The sequence below is a fragment of the Notechis scutatus genome, chromosome 2 (genome assembly GCF_049901735.1).
Source record: "Notechis scutatus isolate UNSWTSFEM ecotype Mainland chromosome 2, rNotScu1.2, whole genome shotgun sequence".
In the NCBI taxonomy this organism is placed as follows: domain Eukaryota; kingdom Metazoa; phylum Chordata; class Lepidosauria; order Squamata; family Elapidae; genus Notechis; species Notechis scutatus.
In genome coordinates, this window is record NC_142010.1 from 158570286 (window position 1) to 158596361 (window position 26076).

Below are 26076 nucleotides of genomic sequence, written 5' to 3' on the forward strand. Positions count from 1 at the left end.
GGGATGCTGGGATCTCACCCCAAGGCTGGTTCTGCCAATCTTCCTGCTTTTCTCTGCTTCTCCAGTCAAGCTATCTTGACTCATTATACCAATTATAATACCGTGATATCTTCCCCAAAAGGAATACATAATACACAGTGCAATGCACTGGATTGTTCTTACACTCTTCCTGACTGTCTAATTGTAATTTATAAATAGCATTTTGTCACTAGGACTGTGATGCTTCGTCAGCGTGGGCTCACCAGGACTTGGAGAGATTTTGTTGCATTGTTACATTTTTATTCTAAAGTTCATTTCAAGTCACTCAGAACATATTTCAGCCTTGCAATTTACCTGTCCTGATAGACATTTTGATAATTTAATTAGCAAATTCCTTTTTTCTTGGAATTCAAAGAGGATGCTAAATACTAGTGATTTGTTAACAATTGCCTAGGGATCATCATAAATGAATAGGAATGTGGTTTCTAATTAAAATATATTATACTGCATCACATTGATTTTCTATTCCAATTGAAGGAACTGCACCTATGCATCTGCTCTGACAGTTTTGCTTTCTGGTGAGGTACATAGATGCAATGAAGAACAAGACTTCCTAACCTTGCATTAATTATATAAAAGAGAGGAATCCACATTTTCAGCTCCTCTAATCTTTTCCTTAGCACATCTATCAAATCTCTCACACAAGCATAAGAGGTAACATTGGAGTATTGACTTTTTTGATACATGGGCATCCTTCAAAATGGGTAACTCTGCTACTTATACAGATCCATTGTTATCTATAGAACATGTCCTTGTCTTGAAAGCTTCAAAAGAAGGAGTTTCCATCAATGAGGTAACAAGGGGTAACAAGCAAAAGACTGATAGTACAATCAGTATATAGTATTCTATGTTGGTTCAAATAGGTTGCACTGAATTTGCAAAGTTTTCAAGGAAGTTACAATGCTTAACTCCATTCTCTTTCCATTTTATCTTCTTGTCAGTCTCTTACATACTAAATACAGATGCAGACTTTACAATCTTTGCGATTCTCTGATTGTAATACTTATTGTATTACATTCTTGTATTTTATTTTATTGATTGATTGATTGATTTAAAATATTTATACATCTGCCCATCTTTCAACCAACTCTGGGCAGCTCCCAATCAAAAATGAAAAGGCATATTAAAGCATTTTAGAAACTAACACTCAACCAGTTGAAACATAAAACATTTAAAACAACAAAAATCCAATCTGTGTTAACATGCCATCATCTAATTAACTCCCAGCACTTGGGGGGGAAAGCCAGATCTCTAAAGCCATATGAAGGCTAACAGGGCCGAACCTCTGGGGGCAGGGTATTTCATAGGGCAGAGGCTGCCACAGAGAAGGCACAGAGTATTTCTCTCTATTGAGGAGCAATTGCCATACTGTTGTGTTCAGTGAGACCTGGAAAAGTTCAGATTCTGATGTAAGTTAGTGGGTGCAGACTGACAAAAATTATAGAACTTGAAAATAAGTCTTATTTAAGTAGATATGCAATGTGTTCTTGATTACAATAATCTACCATTTAATGCTGATTATAATAGAATAACTAACCCTGTATTCTAAAACACTTAGAAAAAAAAATCCGAGTCAGTCTTGAATCATTGTGACTACTTGGACATGTTCCCGTCAGAGGTGGTATTCAGCAGGTCCTGACCAGTTCTAGAGAACCGGTAGCAGAAATTTTGAGTAGTTCGGAGAACCGGCAAATACCACCTCTGACTGGAGATTTTACAGTATCCTTCCCCTGCCAAACCCACTAAGCCACACCCAAAGAACCAGTAGTAAAAAAAAATGTGAATCCCACCACTGGTTCCCATGTAATTTTAGGGGCAGCAGCAATATGAAACAGTTTGCATTGCTTGCTTTTTCAAATTTGCCAGTCTAGCCTACAGTCTGGGGATGATGTGGTGCCCTCCATTTAAGCAATAATTAGGTTTTGTCTTGCTTAGCATTTTCCAAGTTTAGCCAAGATTGTTTAGATGCTGTGGCCATGAAGTCAATCATGCTGAACCTAGTCACATGGAACAGTATGAGCCAGGATTCTGAACATTTTGGCTTTTTGTACTGTGTCCCAGTGCATGCATTTTGTTCATAGTTTCTTTCTACCACCTGAAGTGGATAAATAAGCTAGAAATTACTCACTCAACAATTTCATTTAAAAAGCGGATCTTTTTTTATTTGGAGTGCTCTTTAAAAGCTGGCATTGTAAACCCAATTGTTCTTGGTCTGCCACTTTTAACTTATTTGTTAATAAGAAACCAAGTTTCTTCCTTGGCAAATAATATCTAGGGGGGCGGTGGGTGGATGGAAAGCTTGAACTAGTTTTGGTTCTATACAGCTCCTGGACTTAACTGGCTAAAATCTGGCTAAGAGGGTGCTGGCATGAGAATGTGATTCAGTTAGCAGCTTTCAAGAAGATTGGCAGTTTCTTGAATGCCAAGTTAAAAATAAATCATTTTAAAAGTAAAAAAGGTATTGCACTTCAAAATGGATGTCGTTTTTCTTTCAAGGGCTCAAGTCTGTAACTGAGAGGTATTTTCAAGAGACTAAAAAGGAAGGCAAATTAGCATTGATTCTCTAAGGAATTTGCCACAAGAACAACTGAGTCTTGTCTTACTTGGGGTTTCAGAGCTGCCCTGCCCATTTTCTGTCACCAGTATGGTTGTGAAGTTGGAAGTATGGAAGTTCAGAAGCAAGGAAGGCCTCCCAGTTTTTAAACTACTGCTTATTATTTAGCAAGCTATCGCTAATTTTAACTGTGGCTGGTGTGCTTCATTTCAGCCTCTATTCATTTTTTATTTTTTTTGCATAAGATGATCCTTGTAAGAGGAAGGGGGAGAATAAGGGAAGTCCAAGGTTCTCTGAAGCTCATTCTGGTCGTTTTTAACTATGGCTAGTGTGATGTTTGCTGTTTGAGTCAGGATGGTCTCTGGTCTCTAGCCTGGGAATTTAAATTCCTTTAGTTATCAACCCAGCAAGAAATCACTAATGCAGAAGCCACCACAGGGGTGGCTAGGTAACATAATAGATCCATCCTCTGGTAGAACTTTAATCTGCAGGATGAACTGCAGTTGGCTTACAAGTACTTTAAACAAAATAATCACAGAATCATTAAAAAATAGTAGGCAGAGGAGTGATGCCCAGCCTTGCTTTTCTTCAGAGACAGTGGCTAAGCATATGCTTCTTGCTTTTTGGTACAGCTTCCTATATGTGCTTGAGGCCCTAAAGCTTTTGTGCTTAATTAACTATTGTTTTACTGACTGTTGCTTATAAAATAGAATGAGGCTAATATAATAAGCTTACTAAATATAAGAAAACAAATTTGCCAGTCTATTAAGATGTTCTAAATTTATTATACTAGACTCTTAATGTGGAAGCTAACAAAACATCAATAAATCGGGGTAGATTTTTTTCCAATAAGCACCACAGCGAGAATGGCAATCTGGGAGTAGGAAACCAACTTGAAAGATAAATAACTTAAGAGTCCTGAAAAACTGAAACATCTTAAATTGAATTTAAAAAAGAAACAGATTAAAAATGGCATGGCAATAAATTGGATGTGTTCTAATGCTTCTGATAACATGGTTTTATATCTTGGTTTGGGAGGGTTGCCTGGAGACTGGTATATAGATGATGTCCACTTAGTACAGCAATTACAAGTATAATGTACGAATTGTGTATATAAATTAGAGGGTGTATGAAACTGCTCCTATCGGTAAGCTTAACATATGTCCATGAAAGTTGTTGACAATCTTTGCAAGGTAATAGGCATTCAGAATAAAATTAGACATTTCTAAATCATCATCAGAGCCTCTGAATAAATGTGAACAGAATTGCAGACTTAATATTGATCTGTATCTGTTCTGCTATTCCCTGCTTTGTTCTGAATTTGTCTATCTTGATGGTTACCCAAACTGGTCATCTCTTTTTAGTTATTTCATAGATACATTTTGTATTTAGATCACTTTACAGATTATATTTTTGCATAAATTCCCAAGGTTTTCTGCATGTGACCCAAACATTTGCAAATTATTGGCAAGTTGCAACAACTTGGTCTGGTTGCAGCATCCCAGAATTTGTGTGTGACATAATATTGGTTAGTCTTTATGTTAGAGTGTAATATGGCTTTTGAATGATGGCTTTTAGAACCATTATTTATTTCTGTGAAGTAGAGAATAAACATGGAACTATACTTAACCAAATAAAAATTATCTTTATGTAGAAATTTAAATTTCCAAAGCCTAGTAAATACCATATAGCGAAAGAAGAATGCCCTGTCCACAACCATCTTTGTAAGGAGATTATTGGTAGGCCCAGCAAATTAGTGATGCATTTTTCTTTGATGATATTCATTCCTGGCCTGAGGCTGGAGTGTAATGGCAGAATCAATGGCCTGATCAATAGTTTAAGAGGAAACCAGCATTTTGCTAACAGAAGAGCTGCCTGTAGGGAAAGCACAGAGAAGTGGATGGTTGGCACAGAGGCTTTGTAACAATCAAAATAAATGTCCAGGGAATGAAATGGAAAGAACCATTGTAAAGGGAGGGGGGGTGTTGTATTGCCTAAAGAAGCACTGATCAGTAATTATTGCGAGGTCCTGAATTTCCACCACTCTCCCATCAAATGCACTTTAAATTTGTTTGTGCATGGAAAAATATGGTGACAAATTAAATGAAAATAGTTTAAAATCTCCTTCAGGTCAAATAAAAGTCCTGGTGATTTCATGCACATATCCACATAGCAGTTTTTGGCAAAACTGCAGAGGTGTTTTGGGGACCTTTCTCCAACTTTTCTTCATCTATTCTACGTACTGATTTTCTCTGTTGGTCCACCAACCAAGTATTAGTCTCTGAGTTCAGGCAAGGGCAATATGTATTCCGCTTGAGCATAGCATTCCTGTAGGAGTAATTTTTTGGGAGCTGCATTACATAGAAATAGTATACTAGTGTGAACAAAATAGGACCATCGTATGGCTTCTGGCACTTCCTTTTTTTCTAGCATTTTCTTTCTCTCTTTCTTCTCTCTTTCTTTTTTATATACTACTTCAATATAACCTCTGTGAAACCATAACACTGAAACAAATATATTATAAGCCTAATCCATTCCAACAACTCTTATGTTGCAAATGAACAATGTCATACAAACTGCTGGGTTTGCCTCCCATCCTTCATAACCGTAACACTTTTCCCTCCTCCCTCTTGTTTTCAGCAGATAATCAGCACAATGGAGACCCAGGTGTCCAACGGCCCCACAAGCAACAGTTCCCTCCCCAATGGGCCACTGATCAGTGCCAATGGGGCCACTGATGATTCCAAAACTAACCTCATAGTCAACTACTTACCCCAGAACATGACACAAGAAGAATTCAAGAGTCTGTTTGGAAGCATTGGAGAGATTGAATCATGCAAACTCGTTCGAGACAAAATCACAGGTAAGACTGTACATGTCTGTCTGTATGGATGAAAAAGAAAGAAAAATTGAGATAGAAAGATAATCTGGCTAAAAACCCATGGTAAAATGGAAATACCTATTGTCTTGGGAAATTTCAAAGAGCTGTGGGGTTTTGAAGAAGCATTCTGTGTCTCAGTATGCTCACATAGGGCAGCAGCTATGGAAAACAAGTTTCATGCTATTGATTATTTGGAAACATCCTGAAAACTTCCCAATATTGTGTTAGAATATTTCTTGGGTACAGTTGAATTGTCAACTGTAAACATGCTGCTGCTACCACTTTAACTCCAAATGATCCCATAGAGTTGAAAAGAGATAAGAAAAGCCTAATTTAAGGAGCACTTTCCCCCCAGGAAAATAAATAACAAAAAAAAAAAAAGGAAAATACAGTATGTTCTGTGTTACAGAGTAAACTCATAATAGGTTTATGGAATTTGCTGCTATTTAAAATGTGATAGATAATGGGTTTAAATAACAAAAATGTGCAAGGATGATTATTAATGGCTGTGAAAGGGTGTACATAACAAACCTCCAGATTAAAATACTTCAAATAACAGTAGAAAATGCTGCTTGTTTTTGGGAAGTGTAAGGATGGATTAGAAGAAGGAGCTTTCGTTGAGCAGACCAGCACATAAACTATGTTCAGCCTGAAGAAGGTTTATCTATAATTTAGTATGATATTAGAATTGAGCTACTCTAGGTTTTTGGAATTGTCTCAGAGCTACAGAGGACATGAATGACCCTCAGATGGTAAATTCTTAGGATTTGAGATATTTTGCTCATATTAAAGTCGCTTTTGAAAATGGATGGCATGTATATTTAATAAATTCCTTTTCCTTCTGGGAAGCTACATTAACAGTGGCAGAGAAAATACAGTGACTTTCTGATGAAAAGGCGAGCATGTGTGTATTAGACAATATATGAAATATATTTTAGAAATTGTAAGATAGAATACGTCCATGAAACTATGGATTATAGAAGATATCAAGGTGTTTGCATCCAGACTGCATTTTATATTATTGTTAGAGTTCCTTAAGAAGGAAATACAAATTTAGTGAACCATTAAATTTACATAGCAAAACAGCATTTTAATGATCCGCAGATTTGTAGAACAAATAAAGAAATTCCTTTAAATATTTTGTCACAGCAGATGGCAGCACCTGGTTGACCTACTTGGGGTTTGAAAGCTAAGCTTGGTTAGTATTTGAGTTGGAAACTCCCAGGGAACCTTGAAGCTAGACTAGGAAGTCCATTACAGCCTGAAAGAAGGCATTTGCAATCCAGTTGTGATAACTGTCCAAAACCCATGTAGACCTATCTATGAGGTCAACGGGAGAAAAAGCCAGGAAAAAATATTATCTTTTGAAGCAGGGGTGTCAAATTTGATTTCATTGAGAGCCACATCAGGGTTGTGTTTGACCTGGGGAGGACAAGTGGGCGTAACCGGGGTGGGCATGGCCAGCTCGACATCCTGCAGCCCTCTGCCAGCAATAATGGAGCCTGGGACGGCCGCGCAGAAAACGGGCTCTGTTTTCACTGGCAATGGGCTGCAGGAGGATGTTGCAGCCGAAAACAGAGCTCCGTTTTCACTGGCAGAGGCACCTCAGGCCAGTCCTTCACTGTTTCCAGGGTGGCCCCAGGGGCCAGATCTAAGCACCCCAAGGGCTGGATCCAGCTTGTGAGCCTTGAGTTCAACATCCCTGCTTTGAAGCATTTTATTGCATTGATTTGTGACGTTGAAAATAATTGTTTGATGATATGATGTATTTTTATATCTTTTCTTATTACATGGAAATATAATAATAATAAAATCATAATAATAATAATACTATTTCAGAGCATCCATTGTCCAGCATTGATTATGTTTGTTTAAGTACTTGAAAAGGCAATATTGATTATGTTTGTGCATACTATTTGAGAACAAATAAAATCCTATCTACTTTTTCACACTACCTTGCTTTTATAAATTCAGTTTCACAGCAAAGTCTTCTATGCAGGTTGATTAGTCTACTCACATATGTGGTAGCTGAGTGAGAATTTGAATGTGTGCTCAGTTGCCAAACACTACATTTGTCTTTTAGTGATTGTAATAAATTGTCCTTTCTGACAAGACAACATTATTATATGAGAAACATGGTAACAACCTCCAAAGAAAATGATTCCGAGAATATCATCTTCCTAAAGATCCATTTTACTAGAGATGTCTTATTGGCACATCTGGGAAAACCCGAATCTGAATGTTCCGGATTTTCCCTAGCCCAAAGGAAACCCAAAATCCAACCCCTGCACCAAATCGTCCATCACATGGTCCAATTGTTATTTCATTCCAACTGGAAACTACCCCCAGTCACTCCCCTCCAGGTACAGGGTAGCATGTTGTTGTGGCTAGTTTTCCACCACTCCTTGAAATCCCGCTCCCAAATTCCCAGGCACTAAATGTGGCAGCCCAGAAGCCTCAAAGAAAATTGGCTTCCAAGCTGACAGGCTTCCCCCCCTCTCAGGCAAAAATCACATCCTGGAATGAGAAACAAGCAGGGGGTTAATTCAATCAACAAGCAGTTAACCTCCTCACACACCCCCAGGAGGACTCTTTGGTTTGTCTGGGAATTTATCATGGAATTGTTTCACTAGGACATCCGCTTTGATATCATAGCTCTTAACCCAAACAGGTTAACTTTGTCACCTCTGACAAAGGGTACCCATTCCAATGGACCAGATACTGCAATCTGCCTCTATGCAATTTAGAATCTAGAATCTGTTTTTACTTTGTAATGGGTTTCACCCTGTACTACAATCAGTTTGGGAGGCGCTGTTGGCTGTGGCCTTAGCCTTGAACTGACAGCAGATTTTAACAAACTACTATGAAAGACCGGGTGTATTTACCCCAGTATTCTAGGGAGACTTAATTGCACAGTTACTGGATTAATCACTTTCAATATAGGGAAAGGTCCTAAAATTTCAGTCCTAATTTCTTACTAGGTAATTTTAGCCTAATGCATTTGGTTGATAGATAAACTCAATCTCCCACCCAAAAAGGGGGTTGGATAGATTGATGTTTATCAGCTTGTTTTTTATATGCTTCCATGGCTTCCGCTGGCGCTTTCTTTGTGCTTTCCCAACCCTTCTTTAATTACTCCATCCAATTGGTTAATGACATGAAGGTGGGTTGTTCTCTTGGTAGTTCTGGCATGAGAACAAATTCCATACTACGAGTGACCTGGAAAGGGCTTAAACTAGTGCTACTGTGCACCGCATTGTTATAAGCCACTTCAATTTTCTTGTTGGTAATCTATATAACATCTGATGTATTGCTCCACCATGGCGTTCACACATTTCGTAGGCCCGTTCATACTCGGATGAAAAGCCAAGTTATATCCTTGTGAGGATCCAATGGATTTCAGGAACTTCCTCCAGAACCAAGTGGTGAACTGGACTCTCCTGTCCAAAATTATACATTGCAGTACTCCGTGTAGCCTGTAAATTTGCTTAACAAACATCTGGGCTAGCTTTTGGGATGAAGGCAGCCCAGAACGAGCAGTGAAATGGGCTTGCTTGGAAAATAAATCAATTACATTCCAAATCACTGTGTGCCCCCCACTTTCAGGAAGTTCCAGTATAAAATCCATGTCAATCTCTTCCCGGGGTGACAGGTTCGGCCACTTGTTGGAGGAGAACTGGAGGCTTCCCTGGCCTCAATTTCATAGTGGCACAAATGGCACAACTTTCTACATATTCCTCTACATCTGCTTTCATTTTCGGCCACTAAAACTGCCTCCGAGCCAAGTGGAGGGTCTTTAGGAATCCAAGTGACCAGCTAAATAGAGACATGACTCCACTGTAGTACCATTAGTCTCAAGCTGTTGGGTATGTAGAGCTTGGACCCTTTCCATGCCAATCCCTCTCTCATAGTTAGAATCTCCTTGTTTTATGTGTACCATTGGTCAGTTAGTAGTGCCTTCTTAAGGTCCGTAGTTTTCTTCAAAAGGGGCAGCTTGGCATCTGGCCTGGCTCCTAGTGGTGGCTTGGGCTGCACTTTGTGTGTTAGGGACCATGGTGTAGTTGATCTCCTCTTGCCAGCTGTCATATTGGGGTTTCCTTGACAGAGCATCAGCCAAAAAGTCCCGTTCCCCCCCACCGGATGTATGTGAGTTGGAAATTGAAATGCTTGAAGTATTGAGCCCAGCAAACTTGCTTAGGGTAAAGTTTCCAGGGCATTTTCAGGGCTTCAAGGTTTTTGCGGTCAGTCCAGACCTCGAAAGGCACCTTAGCCCCATCCAGGAAATGTCTCCATGACAAGAGAGCCCACCAGATTGCAAACACCTCCTTCTCCCAAACTGCCCAGCACCGTTCTGTGTCTGTCAGTTTTTTTAGACACATATGCACAAGGCAACAGTATACCCCGAGGGTTTTCCTGGAGAAGTACAGCTGCCACTGCCACATCACTGGCATTGGCTTGAACAATAAATTGCCTGTCAGGGCCTGGGTGTTTTGGAGGATATGTTCTTCCACAAATAGTAGCTTCAATTTCTTGAACTCTTTTTGACAGTCCATCATCCAAGCTAACGGCTGAATTGGATGGGGTTTCATGGGGGGGGGGTCCTGTTTTCAACAACTTTGTTAAGGGAAGGGCTACCTCTGCGAAAGAGGGAATAAATTGTCTTTAGAAGTTGGCAAACCCCAGGAAGCTTTGGAGCTGTTTGTGTGTGTGAGGCGGCTGCCAGTCTAGCATGGCTTTTACTTTCCCTGGATCCATTTTGATCCCTTCATTTGATACTCGGTAACCCAGGTAGTCTAGTGAGATCTTATGGAACTCGCATTTGAATAGCTTTGCATAGAGTTTTGCAGCTAGGAGTTTTTTCAATACCTGCTGCACCAGATAATGTGCTCTTCTAGCATTTTGCTGAAGGTGAGAATGTCGACCAAATAAACCAGGACCCCATTATATCGGTGCTCATGCAGTGCTTCATTAATTAGTTGCATAAAGATTGCAGGGGGCCCTTGTAGCCCAAAAGGCATGACTCGGAATTGGAAAATTCCAAGCGGGCAGTTAAAAGCAGTTAAAATCATCCCCTCCCGTATGTGTACTCTGTAATACACTTTTCTCAAATCTAGTTTAGTAAATATTTCGCCTTTTGTCAGGTGATTCAACATGTCTTTCATGAGGGGGAGGGCGTAGGTATTCTGCACACACACAGCGTTGATCCTGTGAAAATCCATGCAGAATCTCATCCCTCCATCTTTTTTTTCTTTGAATAGTATTGGGGCAGCTACCTTAGACTTGACGGGTTGGATGAACCCTCTGGCTAAATTGGTGTCAATGTACTCACAACTCAGTCATTTATTTTGGGGTCATAGAGTACATTTTAGGCTTTGGTAGCTTAGCCCCTGGTTCAATTTCAATTGCGCAGTCAGTTGGGCGGTGGGGGGGGAACATTGCAGTCCTCTTCGCTAAAGATGGCGGCCAGGTCTTGGTATTCTTTGGGGACCTGGGGGCAGCAGGCAGCATTTCAGTGGCAGTTGCTGCTACCTCCGGTGGCTTGGGGCTAGTCGGTGGATTGCAGCTCTCTGGAGGGATTGGTGGAAAGGGGCCTATGCCTATTCTAATTTTTCTGTAGCCATCTTCCCATTTGATCATTGGGGCCCACTTGTCCAGCCAGGCTAGCCCCAATATAACAGACTCAGTCATTTTTGGAGCTAACACGAATCTTACAAGTTCTTGGTGTCACCCCATCTCCATCCTAATAGGTTCAGTGACCAGGGTAGCGGGGGCTCCACCTATCAGTGTCCCATCTACTTGCTGGAAGCAGATTGGCTGGACCAGGGGTTTTGTCTTTATTCCTAACTGCTCAACAATGGGGAACCCAATTATGCATCTGGTGCAGCCTGTATCTATAACTGCTTCTACTTCCCCTTGCACCCCAGTCTCTGGCACTTCTAGTCTGACTTTAACAGTGAAAGGGCAGATGGCTCCACTCACCATTGGATCGTCATCCCCACTAGCGGTTCCGGAATGGGTTTCTTTGGCTGGAGGTTTCTCACCTTCCTTTGTGGGAGGGGGAACCTCTATGGCTTGTCAGGTGAATCTGCTCACATCTACTGGCTTCCTTGGGGTCCTCCTTCCTCTGGTTGCTATGGGAGGCTGAGGTTGAGGGACAGGCACAGGAGCTAAGCACTTGGACTCTCAGTGCCCTAATTGACTGCATCTGTAGCATTTAATTGTGCTAGGTTGCTGGGCCAGTGGTGGTTCAGGTGGTTTCACTGGGGCTTGCTGACCCAAGTGTTTTCTTGCCTGCTTCTCTTGTGCGGGTTTGTGGTGAAGATTGATTTCTCAATCCATCACCATGGCCATGGTGTACCAATCCTGCAGTCGGTTTGGTATTCTTTGGATGCCACATGCTTTTCTAATCTTTGTGTCTATGACCTCCTTAAAATAGTGGATAAGAATGGATTCAGGCCAGTGTCTGAGGTTCCTGGCCACCCTTCTGAACTCCCAGACAAACACCTTGTGGGGGGGGGTGATTCCCCTTTTTCATAGTCTCAATCAGGGCTTCATTCCCATTTCTGCATTCCGTGTCTTCGAATCTGGCCCGGAGCAGCTGGATGAATTTATTGGCATCGTCTAGCTCAGTAGATCCTTCATCATGAAGGTGGGCTATCCACTCCACCACTTCGCCCTCATTCACCCCATCACGTATTGGTAATGGTCAGGTCATGGTCAGATTGGTACTGGTCCCAATACCGGTCAATGTACACACAAACTTGGTTGAGGAAGTATGCCAACTTCTCTGGGGTCCCATCAAATATCACCCTAAATCTTGGTGGTGGTCCCATGGTGGGAGGGGCTGAATGCACTGCAGGAGGTGCAGCTGGAACAGCTGGGGGCGGGGCAGAGACCAGCTGTTACACAGCAGCTGGCTGCAGGGCTGGAACCGGTGGTATGACTGGTGCTGGCATCCATTGGTACTGAACCCACCCCTGGCCAAGATAAAAAGCCCAGCCAGGTGGAATATACTTCGCTGGTGGTAGCCTGAAGGCCGGTTGGTGAGGGGGAGTGGCTGGCTGTTGCAGACCTCCAAGACCTGGCTGCAGCTGCTGCCCATCTCCAGCAGGTTGGGCCAGGTGTATAGAGCATGTCCTTCTGTCATCTCTGGCTGAATAGAAGGATTCCATCACCGCACTATAGCCACTTACTGACCCTGGGTCTGGGAAGGTGAACATAGACTGAGTCAGGACCCATCTTGGCTGGCTAACCTGAGCTCCTGGGGCATAGCTGCCCACCTTGAGATGTTCAAATCACTCTGGGAGACCTGGCAATGATTGGCTCGACAAGGGAGGTAGCAGGCTTTAATCTTGAATCTTCAATCAATGTGAGATTCCAAAGGTAAGTTATCTCCACTTAACACCTAGGGTTGTCCTCATTGGACTGGTTTCTGGTTGGTACTCAGGTGGCCTCATCTTGGTTCCAATCTCCGGAATTGGGCCAGATTGACCAAGTTGCCAGGACTCTGGCTCTTTGGGTTGAGCACCTTGTCACTGTTCTGCCTCGACAGCTTTGATTGCTTGTGTCATGCCTTCAGAGGGAGAGTAGAGGGTCTCAATGAGGGACCCCATGTCAGTCCCCATGGCTCCCTCTTTGATCATCTCCTCCATCTTCCCTGAGTCTTCATGCCACCCGGTAGGCAGGTTGGTGTTTGGAGATCAGGATGCTGGAGAGCCCCCGGGTTTCAGGAAGCTGGTTGAAATTTTAACAGATTCGGATTAATTTCAGCGTTCCAAGTATCAACCTCCAAAGAAAAAGATTCTGAGAATATCATCTTCCCAAAGATCCATTTTATTAGAGATGTCATATTGGCACATCTGGTAAAAACCCGAATCTTGAGAGTTCTGGTTCTTCCCTAGCTCAAAGAAAACCCAAAATCCAATCCCTGCACCCAATCATCCATCACATGGTCCAATCATTATTTCATTCCAACTGGAGACTATCCCCGATCACTCCCCTCCAGGTGCAGGGTAACATGTCCTTGACTTTCTAAGAAAGGAAAGTTGTTGTGACTAATTTTCCACCGCTTCTTGAAATCCCCCTCCCAAATTTCCAGGTACTAAATGTGGTGGCCCAGAAGACTTAAAAAAATGGCTTCCAAGCTGACATCATTCTACTGATTAATTGTTTTAATTGTCAGGAAATTTCTTTGTTCCAGGTTGGTTCTCTCTTTGTTAAGCTTCCATCTGTTCCTTCTTGCCCTGCTCTAAGGTGCTTTGGAGAATAGGTTGACCCCCTCTTCTCTGTGACAGCTCCTCTGATATTTTATTCTATCTTCTGCCTTCTGGAAAGATAGAAGATGGCTAAGGCATGTTCTTTGTATAATATCCTCTCTGGTATTTGAAGAGCATGGTCATGTTGATCTTCCTCAAGGCTGAACTATCACTGTAGCTTGGCTGTTCATTTCAGGATTTAGTTCCTAAGCCCCTAATTGACCTCTTTGTCCTTCTCTGATTTTTTTCCAGTTTGCTTTGGTCATGGAATGTGCAGGCCAGAACAGATACGAATGATGCATGTGACCAAAATGTTCCCAATTCAGCTCCCTGGACCCAGGGCAAGCCCAGACTGAATTAATTGTTCTGGATTTGTTCATTGCTTGTCAATATAAATGAGGAACCCAAATAACCTATCATTTCAAAATTGTCTTAATCACTACAGAAAATCTTAGCAGGCATAAGCAGCTTCATTTTAAGACTGGAAATTTTCATTGCAAAGCATACAAAATGTATTTACAATTTCTAGAGGAAGGGATATTAGGTTTAGTCAGTCATTCAGTCAAAAGATTTCAAGAAATGGATTTACACATTGCTGATATGATACCTATTTGGTCTTGATGCATATAAGATAAAATATTTTCCATTTTAATTAGAATGTCTTCATATACTTAAAACTGGACATCTGAACCCTATAATATGAAAGGAGGGAACTGTAGCGTTTCTGTTACCAACATCTAACATGTTGAGATTGTTAAATTATTTCTCGTGATAAATTAATATGATTTGTGTCACAAATATGTTTGCAATATAGTCCTCAGCTTTATCAGATGGTGAGTGCATGAATATACTCCTGTTATTTTCTCAACAATAATAGGGTAAGTGGTTGCCATTGCCTTCCTGGTAGTTTTAATTGCTAGCTGTCCCCTAGCCATGGGATTTCCTCAGTAGTGGGATTCAATTTTTTTTTACTACCAGTTCTATGGGCTTGGCTTGGTGGGCGTGGCTTGGTGGGTATGGCAGGGGAAGGATACTGCAAAACCCCATTCCCTCTCTACCCCCCTAACCTGCTTTCCAGCTCTGTTCTCCTGTGCAGGGCAACAAAAGAAGACCCAGCCGATCAGCTGGGACTCAGGAGGCAGAGAATAGATGGGGGCGGGGGCAGTCAGAGGTGGTATTTGCCGGTTCCCGAACTACTCAAAATTTCAGCTACTGATTCTCCAGAACTGGTCAGAACTGGCTGAATACCACTTCTGGATTTCCTGATAATTTTCTGTCTAAATACACATCAGATCCAATATAGCACCATCTTTCAGAATCAGACAAAGTCAGCTACAAGACTATGATTTTTGTGGTTGATAGAATATATGAGCTTTTTTTTTTTTTTTGCAAGATGCTGAGCATGAAAAGAAAATATGTGGCTGCTTTTAAATGCCTCTTAAAGCAGCCATCTCATTTCCCAGATCAGTATATATGAGCCAGAAAAAAGATGCGTGAATATTGATGGATAGCCAAGAAGTGCCAGATCTCAAGGACTTCTGAATCATTGTTGTGGGATACTCAGCTATGCTTCAGACCCTCCCATTCTGTTTTGTGTATTTGCTACAGATCTCTATATGTACCTGACACTTTAGTTGCAATAAAGAAAAGCTCCTAAATTAAATTAAAGAAAAGCTCCTAAATTGTATCCTACATTGGTCCACAGTGTGGCTATGGACTAAGAAAGTTGTATATATGCATGAGGGAAATTGTGTTGAAATTTTTGCTACAAGAGCTTTTTGCTCAAAAGGCAAGCTCATTTTCACTTTAACTATCTTAGATTCATCTCAAAATGTGAGTTTCCTCTTCAGCAGAGAGTACAAAGTTCAGATGACTCTTTACTAGATCATTACCATAATTTAATACACCACTATAATTTAATATATTGATGTAATATATCATTTAGTAAAGATTATATTATATGAATTAATTTGACAGTGTGAAAAGGCTGATCATCAGATAAAGTAGCACCTGTGGACAAGGAAAACAAAAAACAAAATTCTCCCTTTTTAGTTACCTTTGCATAAATGCAAAGCTAGTGTCAGAAGGGGCGGAAGGATGCTGCTTCCTATCTGAGGGACTGTCTTACCCCATCAGGGATGCTGTCCCATCAGTGCTGGCAGAAGGGGCATGCTGCAGATCCCTTCAGTCGAGGAATTTCAATTGGCAGGGTCCTAGAAAAGAGCCTTTTCTGCTGTTGCTCCTGCCCTTTGGAATGAATTGTGCCCTCCCCGGAGAGATACGAACCCACCCTCCTGACATTTTTATAAAGACTTGGCTCTGCCAGTTGGCCTAGGGTCTGAATGGGGATGCATCGTGCTAGAAGTAGCTGACAGAATAAGACCAGACCCCAGTCTCTTCATGTGCATCCTGATTCCTTCCTCCCTGTCCTTTTTAATGAATTATTGTTGTTGTTGTTATTAATCTTCTATTCATTAAACATGAAACTCAGTCAACTGACCATTTAAAATGTATCGCAAATGCCAGTGACTGGTGCTAATGGTTGATACGGGTTGCTGCCAGCATCCTAGGTATCAACCAATTATCTTCTTAAAATATATGATGTTCCGAGTGGCGCAGGTTTTTTTGCAGTTCTGCTGGTGTTATTGCAGGAAGCTGCAATTTCTTGATGTGTTTTGTAAAATTCTTGGACATGGTATCAAGTGTCCCGATGATAATGGGAATCACTGTTACATGTTTCATCCATAATTGCATAATTTCGATGGCCAGGTCGCGATTTCATGATTTTTTCCAGTTCTTTTTCATCAACTCTGGCGTCTCCTGAGCCACAATATCAATAAATTGTACACTTTGGCTTTTGACAACCTTAATATCTGGCGTGTTGTGTTCCAATGGCGATTCATCTGTATTCAAAAGTCCCATAAGATCTTCACTGTTCCATTTTCGACAACTTTTTCCACTTTATGTTCCCATGACTTTTCGGATACAGGCAGGGCATATTTTTTACACAATGATCAATGGATTAATCAATCATGTCTAACTTTGTAGTCAGTTTGCACAATTTTGTTGCACTCACATATTAAGTGTGAAACAGTTTCAACTTTATCATTGCAAAGTTGACAGTTTGGATTGTCAGTGGATTTTTGTATCTTTGCTTTCATGGCATTAGTTTGTAGTGCTTGTTCTTGAGCAGCAAGTATTAAACCTTCCATTTCTTTCTTGATGGTTCCTCTCTTAAGCCATACCCATGTCAAGTTGTTATCACATTTTCCCTCAATGTTTTTTTATAGTGCTGTCCATGCAAAGCTCTGGTTTTCCATCCATTTAATCTGTCATCCAGCTGTTATTCCTTATATTCTGCCTTTGTTTCTGTTGTTTTTATAATGTTCTCTATTTTCACAGCCTGCAGCAATTTTTCTGTACTTTGGTTCACATAATCATTCAAACTTAGTTTTTCTTCTTCTACAGGTTAATGGATTTGCAATAGCCCTCTGCCCCCTATTCTTCTTGGCAGGTGTAACCTGTCGATGTCACTTCTGGATGTAAAGCATGGTACATATTCAAAAGTTTATGCATTTTCTGGTCCAGGTTTTCCAGTTCAGCCACAGTCCAGTTGATGTAGCGTATCACTGGAACTGCCCATGTATTAATGACTTTAATTATGTTTCCAGAATTGAGTTTTGATTTTAATATTTTGCAGACCCTCCTGAGGTATTCCTTTGGCATTGACTCTTTGACTTTTCCATTCAAGATATTATCTGCTTCCAATATACCTAGGTATTTGTAACCGTCATCCTTTGCTAATGCTTTCACAATGCTTCATTTCCCAGTTCTATTCCTTCTATTTTTTTTCCATTTTTCCTCACTGCATGGATAGTATAGTACATTTTTCAAATCCAAAGTTCATTCTGATGTCATTGCTGAACAGTTGAACTGTGTTGAGTATTGATTCAAGTTCAGTGAGGCTTTTCGCATACAGTTTTAAGTCATCCATGTATAGTAGATGGTTTATCTTGCCATGTGGCTTGAGATTTGGTAGTCCAGTTTTGTGTTTTATAGGATTATTGTCAATGGAATTAATGCGATGTTGAACAGTAATGGCAAAAATGTGTCCCCTTGGAAGATTTCCCATTGGATGTTGACTTCACTAATGTTCTCCCCATTTGCTGTTAGAACTGTTTCCATTTTTGCATATTTGCTTTAAAAAATGTGCAAATATTTTTGCTGATTCCAAAGTTTTCCAGATAGGCATAATCCAGCTGTGGGGTAATGAGTCAAATGCCTTCTTGTAATCAATCCACGCCATATTTAAATTCGTTTTTCTTCATTTTGCATTTTTTAGTACCATGTTGTCAGTGAGCAGCTGATCCTTTGTTCCTCTTGATTTTTTATAATTTCCTTTTTGTTCTGCCGGATACAAGCTGTTTTCCATCAGATGAATGAATACTGAATTTGCCAGTATTCTTTTAAAAAGTTTGAACATTGTTGGCAGACAAGTAATTGGGTGGTAGTTGCTTGGTTCTGAGCCCTTTTTTGGATCTTTCATTATCAAGTATGTTTGGCCAGCTGTTAACCATTCTTTGCTTGTTGCATTTTGAAGCATTTTGTCAAATTGAGTGGCCATGCAGTGATGGAGGCTGGTCAGATGTTTTAACCAGTATCCATGCAGTTCGTCCAGGCCAGGTGTGTTCCAGTTCTTTACCTTCTTTACTTGTTGTGCAACCATATCAGTTATTATTACAATATTCTCCATTTCATTTCATGTTGCTTGTTTTTTAATATCTTTGATCCAGGTGGTAGTTTTATTGTGTTCCACTGGATTTTCCCACAGTTCTTTCCAAAACATCAAAAGTTTTTTCTTTCCTTGGGTTAGTTTGGACTTTCATCAAGTGACTGGTAGAAGAGGTGTTGGTTTCTTCTGAACTGAACATTTCATGATATTGTTTTATTCGTCCTTTGTGTTTTTCAATTTTCTTTGCTGTTGCTATTACATGCTGTTTTAGTTCTTCCATAATTTCTGTTATTGTTTTTTCCTCCAGGTTGTATTTTTTGTGAAAACTATTTTTCAGCATTTTATTTTTTAGTTTTCCTTCTTTCAAGTATTTCAAATTGCTGACATCTCCTTGTAATTTTTTTTATTTTATTTTCAAGTCGAATTTTCCACTTTGGTGTTTCAGTGGGTTTCTTTTTTGGCATTTCATATTCCAGTTGTGCAGTTATGATGGCAGCTGTGCTGTACATTAATTGGTTTGTTTCCCATAGTGTGCTGGATGGGATGGAAGTTAAAATGTTCACAGAATTTAGTAGATCTTTCACTCATTTTCTATGTACTTCACAAATGGCAGGCAATCTTTTTATTTCTGTGTTTTCTTTGATGTGGTTTCAATCTTGTCTTTCAGCATTTCGCTAGATCACTTAGCTCTACACTTTCAAGTTGTTGCACAGGAAGATCTTCATCCTGTATGTTGATTTCTTCCAGTAGTTGGTCAGTTTGTTCAGGTGTTGGAACTGTTTCCTCAGCCTGTTCATCATTACTTGTTGTTTTTTTTCTAGCCAATGTTTCTAGATGTTGTATTTTCACATCTGTGAAAACTTTAGTATGGATGATGAAACATTTTTGATCCATTAATCATTGTTCAGTTATGTCACTTTCTGGGTGTTTTTCCTTCCACAGTTGCATCATTCTTTTTTGAAATCCCCTGGCGGTTGGTTCTGCCTGAAATTCTCAATTTTCATCAGTTGTCCAAGCTTTGCGCTTTTGTCCCAGGCGCTTTACAGTTGCATGCCCTGGTTCCCCAGAAGTAGCAACTGAGCCCTGTAGCCCAGTGGTGGGATTCAATTTTTTTTAGTACCGGTTCTGTAGATGCAGCTAGGTGGGCGTGGCAGGGGAAGGATACTGTAAAATCTCCAGTCAGAGGTGGTATTTGCCAGTTCTCCGAACTACTCAAAATTTCCGCTACCGGTTCTCCAGAACTGGTCAGAACCTGCTGAATAGCACCTCTGCTGTAGCCCATTTTTTGACAGATGTCCAGGAGCCATAGCATCTGATACAGTCCTTGTTGACCTGGGCAATGACCAATCTGGTATGGAATTTTGTTGATTTCTTCTCATCATTGGTGATGGTAGGTGCCTGGGTTGTTTCACGGTGGCTAAGCCACTACGGATCCAAAAGCCAGCAATCCCATAACCATAAGGACTGTGCCCAATCCAGGCCCAGCCACAGGAATAATAATAATAATTAATAATAATAATAATAATAATAATAATAATAATAATAATAATAATAATAATAATAATAATAATTGTTGTTATTTTCAATTTTCTATTTGCAATGTTTGTAAGCCACCCAGAGACATCTCTAGGTGACATGGTAGCAAACAAGTGTAATCAGTATAAATAAACAAACCACAGGCTATTAGCTTAAGGGATAACACTACTAAGAGTTCATATAAGATTGTGGTGGGATATAAATATGATAAACGGCATGTTAATTGCTGCTATTGGCTTTCTTTCTTTGTTTTTTTAAGGTTATTTTTCACTCCAGTATTTTTAGTGTTGTGAATCTTAGGACTACATAAAGAATAGGTGTCACATAATGCTTGAAATTACTGAACAATAACTGGCTATATTGTAGGTGAACTTTTCCATTTGGGTTAATTTGGCATAAACAAGCAACAAAAATTTGACTCAGTATACAAAATTAAAGATGCTTTTCAGGTGTGCTTGACTCCTGGTGATGGCATTCATTTGATTTGGGAACAATTAAATTACAACAATTTAATTGTGGAAATGAGATGGGCCCTTTTAGCTAAGCCTACGAGTCTGCTGAGCTCTTGAATTGGAATAGTCATATCTAGTGAAATATCAGAGGAAGAAAACTCAAACAGAAGCTTTGAGAATATTGTATAATTTGCCTATTGTGGATCAAATATAAGACGTTTAAAATGTGTGTATTTTGTTAACATATATTTAACTGAAATACAAATTTTGCCAGCAAACAGAATTGTAGATCGATATTTTGCTGCTTTAAGATACATTAATATGTGTAATTGTTGAAATAATTTAGTATCAGATGGTAGAGAAGATGCTGTATTGCTCCCCCGGAAATTGTCTTGCTCTAGATCTTAATAGATAAATACTGAATTCCTAGATGGTTTTCAAATCAGAAACACTGAGAGCTAGTGTTAAATTATGTGACAAGTTAGTAAAGTCAGCCATTTCTGCTATTCTCATGTAATAAGACAGAAGTAATGTTTGAAGTGAATAATATAAGTCCTTCATAGTTCAGTAAAGATTTATGTGTGACGGATTACCATTTTGTCCAGTTTCCTCGAGGCAGGGAGGACAAGGAATGTCAAGTCTTCACATGCCATAATAGCTGTGGAAAACCTACTTGAAAACATTAATAGCATCAATGTTAGTGGGTTTATTTTATTATATTCTTTTAATTCAGCCTCGTTCACAGCATATGGCAACCAGTATGTATTGCCCCGCATTACATCTAATATTATATTTGTGACTTAAATACTTACTGCCAATGGTTTGCCTGCACTGTAAGTAACTAAAAAGGTTTGAATAATGCATGAGTTGTTGTATTTCTGAGTAATCCTGAAGTGATATTCCCATTAAGTATTTCCATGAAACAACCACAAAAATCTTCACCCAGAATGGGTGTTTTCTGTGGTACAAAACAGAACTCAAATGCCATAAGGTTGACCTCCAATGTTGTGTTACCTTTTGTGGAACTATGAGTGTCCTGATGTCACAGCTCAAAAATCCTTCTTGCAGGCAAAAATTGTGCTATACTACTGGCCATTCTGTGTCCTAGGGAAACTTCATTGAGCAACTTCACACTGCTGTGTTTCCCTTGGTGAGCAGTTAGTATATTCAGTTGTGTGCTGTGTATGTTTGTATGCTCCACAATAAGAGCACTGCATTTCACATTTGGAGATGCTTATTTGTGTCTTTGTTAGATTCATCAAAAGATGTTCATTATTGCTGTCTGCTGTTATAAAACCTGCACGACCGGTTCCTTTCATTGAACCACTAGATTGGTTCCTTCCACAGTATTTGCTATGTGGTTGGCAATTGCCATGATTTTCTGTCAGTAAAAGAAATTGTCAGCATGTGCCATGAAGAATTTTCCCTAAACAAAGAAGAACAGCATCTTGTTCATCAAACCCAAAGGTTTGTGTGACGGATTTGGCATTTGAAATCACCCATTCTGAGTGAAGATTTTTGTTGGAAATATACTTTCCTTGTACTAGTAATCTTGTTTCATCAACTCTCTTCATCATCTCAAGAAAATATATCCCCCCCCACCTTCTTTTCTTATGGTGCCACCAGCATTGGTGGTGACTACCTGGATAACTTGCTGCACATTTTTGGCAAGATTTTTCAGAAATGGTTTGTCATTGTCTCTTTCCCAGCTGGCCTTGTGCATAAGGCAGAAATAGAATTTGCAGTCTCCAGGTTTCTAGTCCTTTCCCTTAAAACAGGGGTTGGCAAGATGTGGCTCTAGAGCCACATGCAGCTCTTTGAGTCATCTCCTGCAGCTCCCTGTCGGATGATCCCACCACTGGCTGGCCCCGCCCCTCACCCTCCCCTCACAGTCACTCCTCACCTGCCCTGAGAAGAGAAGGGCAATGGCAGTGGATGCAGACTTGCTCCATATTCCAGGGCAGGAGCGAAACACCCCTTCTACTTGCCTCTTTTTCTTGCCCTTGTTGGTGCTGTGCGCACCTCAGCCACTGAGGGAAAAGCGCGACTTTTCTCCTCCCCGAGACACTGGCTAGGCCAGCTGCATGAGGTGCACACAGCACTAACAAGGGCCAGAAAAAGAGGCAAGTAGAGGGGTGCTTCACTCCCGTTGTGGAATACGGAGCGAGTCTCCATGCGCTGCCATAGCCCTTCCCTTCTCAGATTGAACAAAGACTTGCAACAAAAGTCAACGATAATAAAAAAAGTTTCTTCCAACATATAAATAACAAGAAAAAAATCAAGAAAACAGACAGTCCACTAAAGAGAGAAGATGGCAAGGAAGTAACAGGCAGCAGAGAGAAAGCAAAGCTGCTTAACTCATTCTTTGCATCCGTCTTCACGCAAAAAGAAACTATAGCCAAACTTATCAAAAACATAACTTTAAAAGACAAACTAGAAATAAAAATTAAAATAAGCAAAAAAATGGTAAAAGAATACCTGTCTGATATTGGTGAATACAAATCACCGGGACCTAATGGATTACATCCCAGAGTTCTGAATGAGCTGGCAGATGTCATTTCAGAATCACTGTACCACATCTTTCAAAAATCCTGAAGCACCAGGGAACTACCAGAGGACTGGAAAAGAGCTGATGTGGGTCCCAACTTAAAAAAGAGGGGGAACTAGACCCAGTAAACCATAGACTAATCAGCCTAACATCAATACCCTGGAAGATACTAGAAAAGATAACTAAAAAATAAATTTGCCAAAATCTAGAAATGAGTAAAGTAATAATTAGCAGTCAGCATGGGTTTGTTAAAACAGATCATGCCAAACCAATCTTATTTCATGCTTCAACATAGTGACTAAATTAGTGACCAGTGAAATACTGTGGACATAATATACTTAGACTTCAGCAAGGCATTCGACAAAGTAGCCCACAACCTACTTCTTGGTAAGCTGGAAAAAAGTGGGATAGATAGCATCAACCCCAAGATGGATTCATAACTGGCTGACAAACCTTACTCAATGTGTAGTCTTTAAGGAGTGTACATCTACTTGGAGGGAAGTAAGCAGTGGAGTACCACAAGTTTCCGTCTTAGGCCCAGTACTCTTCAATATCTTCATAAACGACTTAGATGAGGGAATAAAAGGGGAACTTACCAAATTTGCAGATGATACTAAGGTGGCAGAATTGCCAATATCCTAGATCTGTGGTGGTGAACCTATGGCACATGTACCACAGGTGGCATGCAGAGCCCTCTCTGTGGGCACATGCACCATCGCCCCAGCTCAGCTCCACCATACATGCACATGTGTCTCCCGCCAGACAGCTGGTCTTCAGGTCTCTGCCATGTATGTGCAGGTAGCGCATGCGCAGGGTGCATGCGTGGAGGGTGCATGCGTGGGAGGGGGTACACATACATTAATTTGGGCATGTGCACTTTGGGCACTTATGGTCCAAAAGGTTTGCCATCACTGCCCGAGATGATAGACTCAAGATCCATATGGATCTTGACCAACTTGAACACTGCGCCCTATCTAACAAAATGAAATTCAACATAGAGAAAAGTAAAGTCCTACACTTAGGCAAGAAAAACCAAAAGTACACATATAAACTGAGTGAAATCAGGCTTAATAGCAGTAACTGTGAGAGGGATCTTGGAGTCTTAGTGGACAACCAGCTAAATATGAGCCAGTAGTGTGCAATGGCAGCCCCAAAAGCCATTGCAATCCTAAATTGCATTAACAGAGGGATACAATCAAGATCAAGTGAGGTACTAACACCACTCTATAAAGCTAAGTAAGTAAGTAAGACTACACCTAGTAAGACCACACCTAGAATACTGCATCCAGTTTTGGTCACCACACTATAAAAAAAGATGTTGAGACTCTAGAAAAAGTGCAGAGAAGAGCAGCCAGGATGATTAGGGGACTGGAACTAAAACATATGAAGAACGCATGGCTAATCTAGTGAAGAGAAGGACCAGGGGAGATATGATGGCAGTCTTCCAATATTTGAAGGGTTGCCACAGAGAGGGAGGAGTCAAGCTATTTTCCAAAGCACTTGAAGGCCAGACAAGGAATAATGGATGGAAACTGAACAAGGAGAGATTCAACCTAGAAATAAGGAGAAATGTTCTGACAGTGAGAGCAATCAACCAATGGAATAGAAGTTGCCTTCAGAATTTGTGGGAGCTTCATCACGGGAGGCTTTCAAGAAGAGATTGGAATGCCATTTGTCAGAGATGGTGTAGGGCAGTGGTGGGATTCAAATGTTTTTACTACTGGTTCTGTGGGCGAGGTTTGGTAGGCATGGCAAGGGAAGGATACTGTAAAATCTCGAGTCAGAGGTGGTATTTGCCAGTTCTCTTGAATACTCAGAATTTCCACTACTGATTCTCCAGAACTGGTTAGAACCTGCTGAATACCACCTCTGGTGTAGGGTTTCTTGTTTGGACTGGGGGGGTGGGGTTGACTGGATGCTGTACAGTACAAGGTCCCTTCCAACTCTGTTAATCTGTTAAGTCTGTTAAATCTTGAATTGGATAACAAACAAGAAGCTAATTTGACTCTTTCTAACAGGTGTTCAGATTAAGGCAGCTTTAGATATTTCAGCGGATTGAAATTTGATCCAGATAACATTAGAGTAGTTACAGAAGCACTCATGCATCAATAGTATGTATCATTTTAACTCTTACAATTTAATATGCCGAATTAATCTAGATCAGGGGTGTCAAACCCACATCGTCACAGCGGCGTTATGTGATATATGGGGACTTTTTCCCCCCTCACTAAACCGGGTGTGGCCAGTGTGTGACACATCCAGCCCACAGGTCGGGAGTATGACAGCCCTGATCTAGATTGTATTTCATCACTCATCTACAAATGGGGCATAGACAGCAGCTGCAGAAAATTGATTTTGAGATAAATGTTTAATTTTGTGATTTTTATGCAATCAGCTTCAGTTACAATTATAGTTATTCTCCTTCAACACAGTGTGACCACCCAGCATATAGTTATGAATTAGGTTAATTTGTTTTTCTTTAAGATATTTGATTGTACTGTCCAAATATGCTGGCTGCAGAGATATACTTAGCATTCTGTAAATCCATTTGCTGATGGGTAGATAAATTGCATTTTGGGATCTGTAAAAGATGTGAAGAAAAAGTCCTTCTGAAATTACTATGATTGTTTATGTAATGAGCTCATGAACACTGTGATTTGTATTGGTGGTTTATAATAGATATGCTATCACAATGCATGCAATTTTCCAGCCATAAGCACCTGGTTGTGTGCCAGCAATTTCTGACTTAGACAAAAGCTAGATATGGATTTTAACCTGATAAAGACAACTGTCTTCCTAGTATTATCCTTAAACACCTATTTTGGTATATGTCTTGAAAAGGAATTGATCTCAGATAAAGACATTCAGTTGCTTCATTAAAGTTTTATCCTTCTTTGTTAAAAAATAATATCAAACATAAATGCTGATAATCCACAGCAACCCTAATCCTTGTAGAGATAGAGTATATAAACAGGAGTTTGACAGAAAACATAAAAATCTATAAATGATCTACAACACAAAATTTTAAATATTGCTTGAAACAAGATGCTGCTTGATTGCAGGTTTGTAATTTAGATTA

At 40.3% G+C, this 26076-nt stretch overlaps 1 protein-coding gene across 6 annotated transcripts in view; it reads left to right on the plus strand.

Annotated features, from left to right (window-relative positions):
• Nucleotides 1–26076, plus strand: part of ELAVL3 (ELAV like RNA binding protein 3) — a 103575-nt gene that overhangs the window by 60807 nt on the left and 16692 nt on the right. For 5 of the 6 annotated variants that reach the window (XM_026679634.2, XM_087957068.1, XM_026679635.2 and 2 more), the window contains exon 2: nucleotides 5234–5456. In XM_026679634.2, coding sequence (XP_026535419.2) covers nucleotides 5234–5456 — 223 coding nt within the window. The remainder of the gene's footprint in view (nucleotides 1–5233; nucleotides 5457–26076) is intronic. The other variant, XM_087957070.1, reaches the window with a different exon arrangement.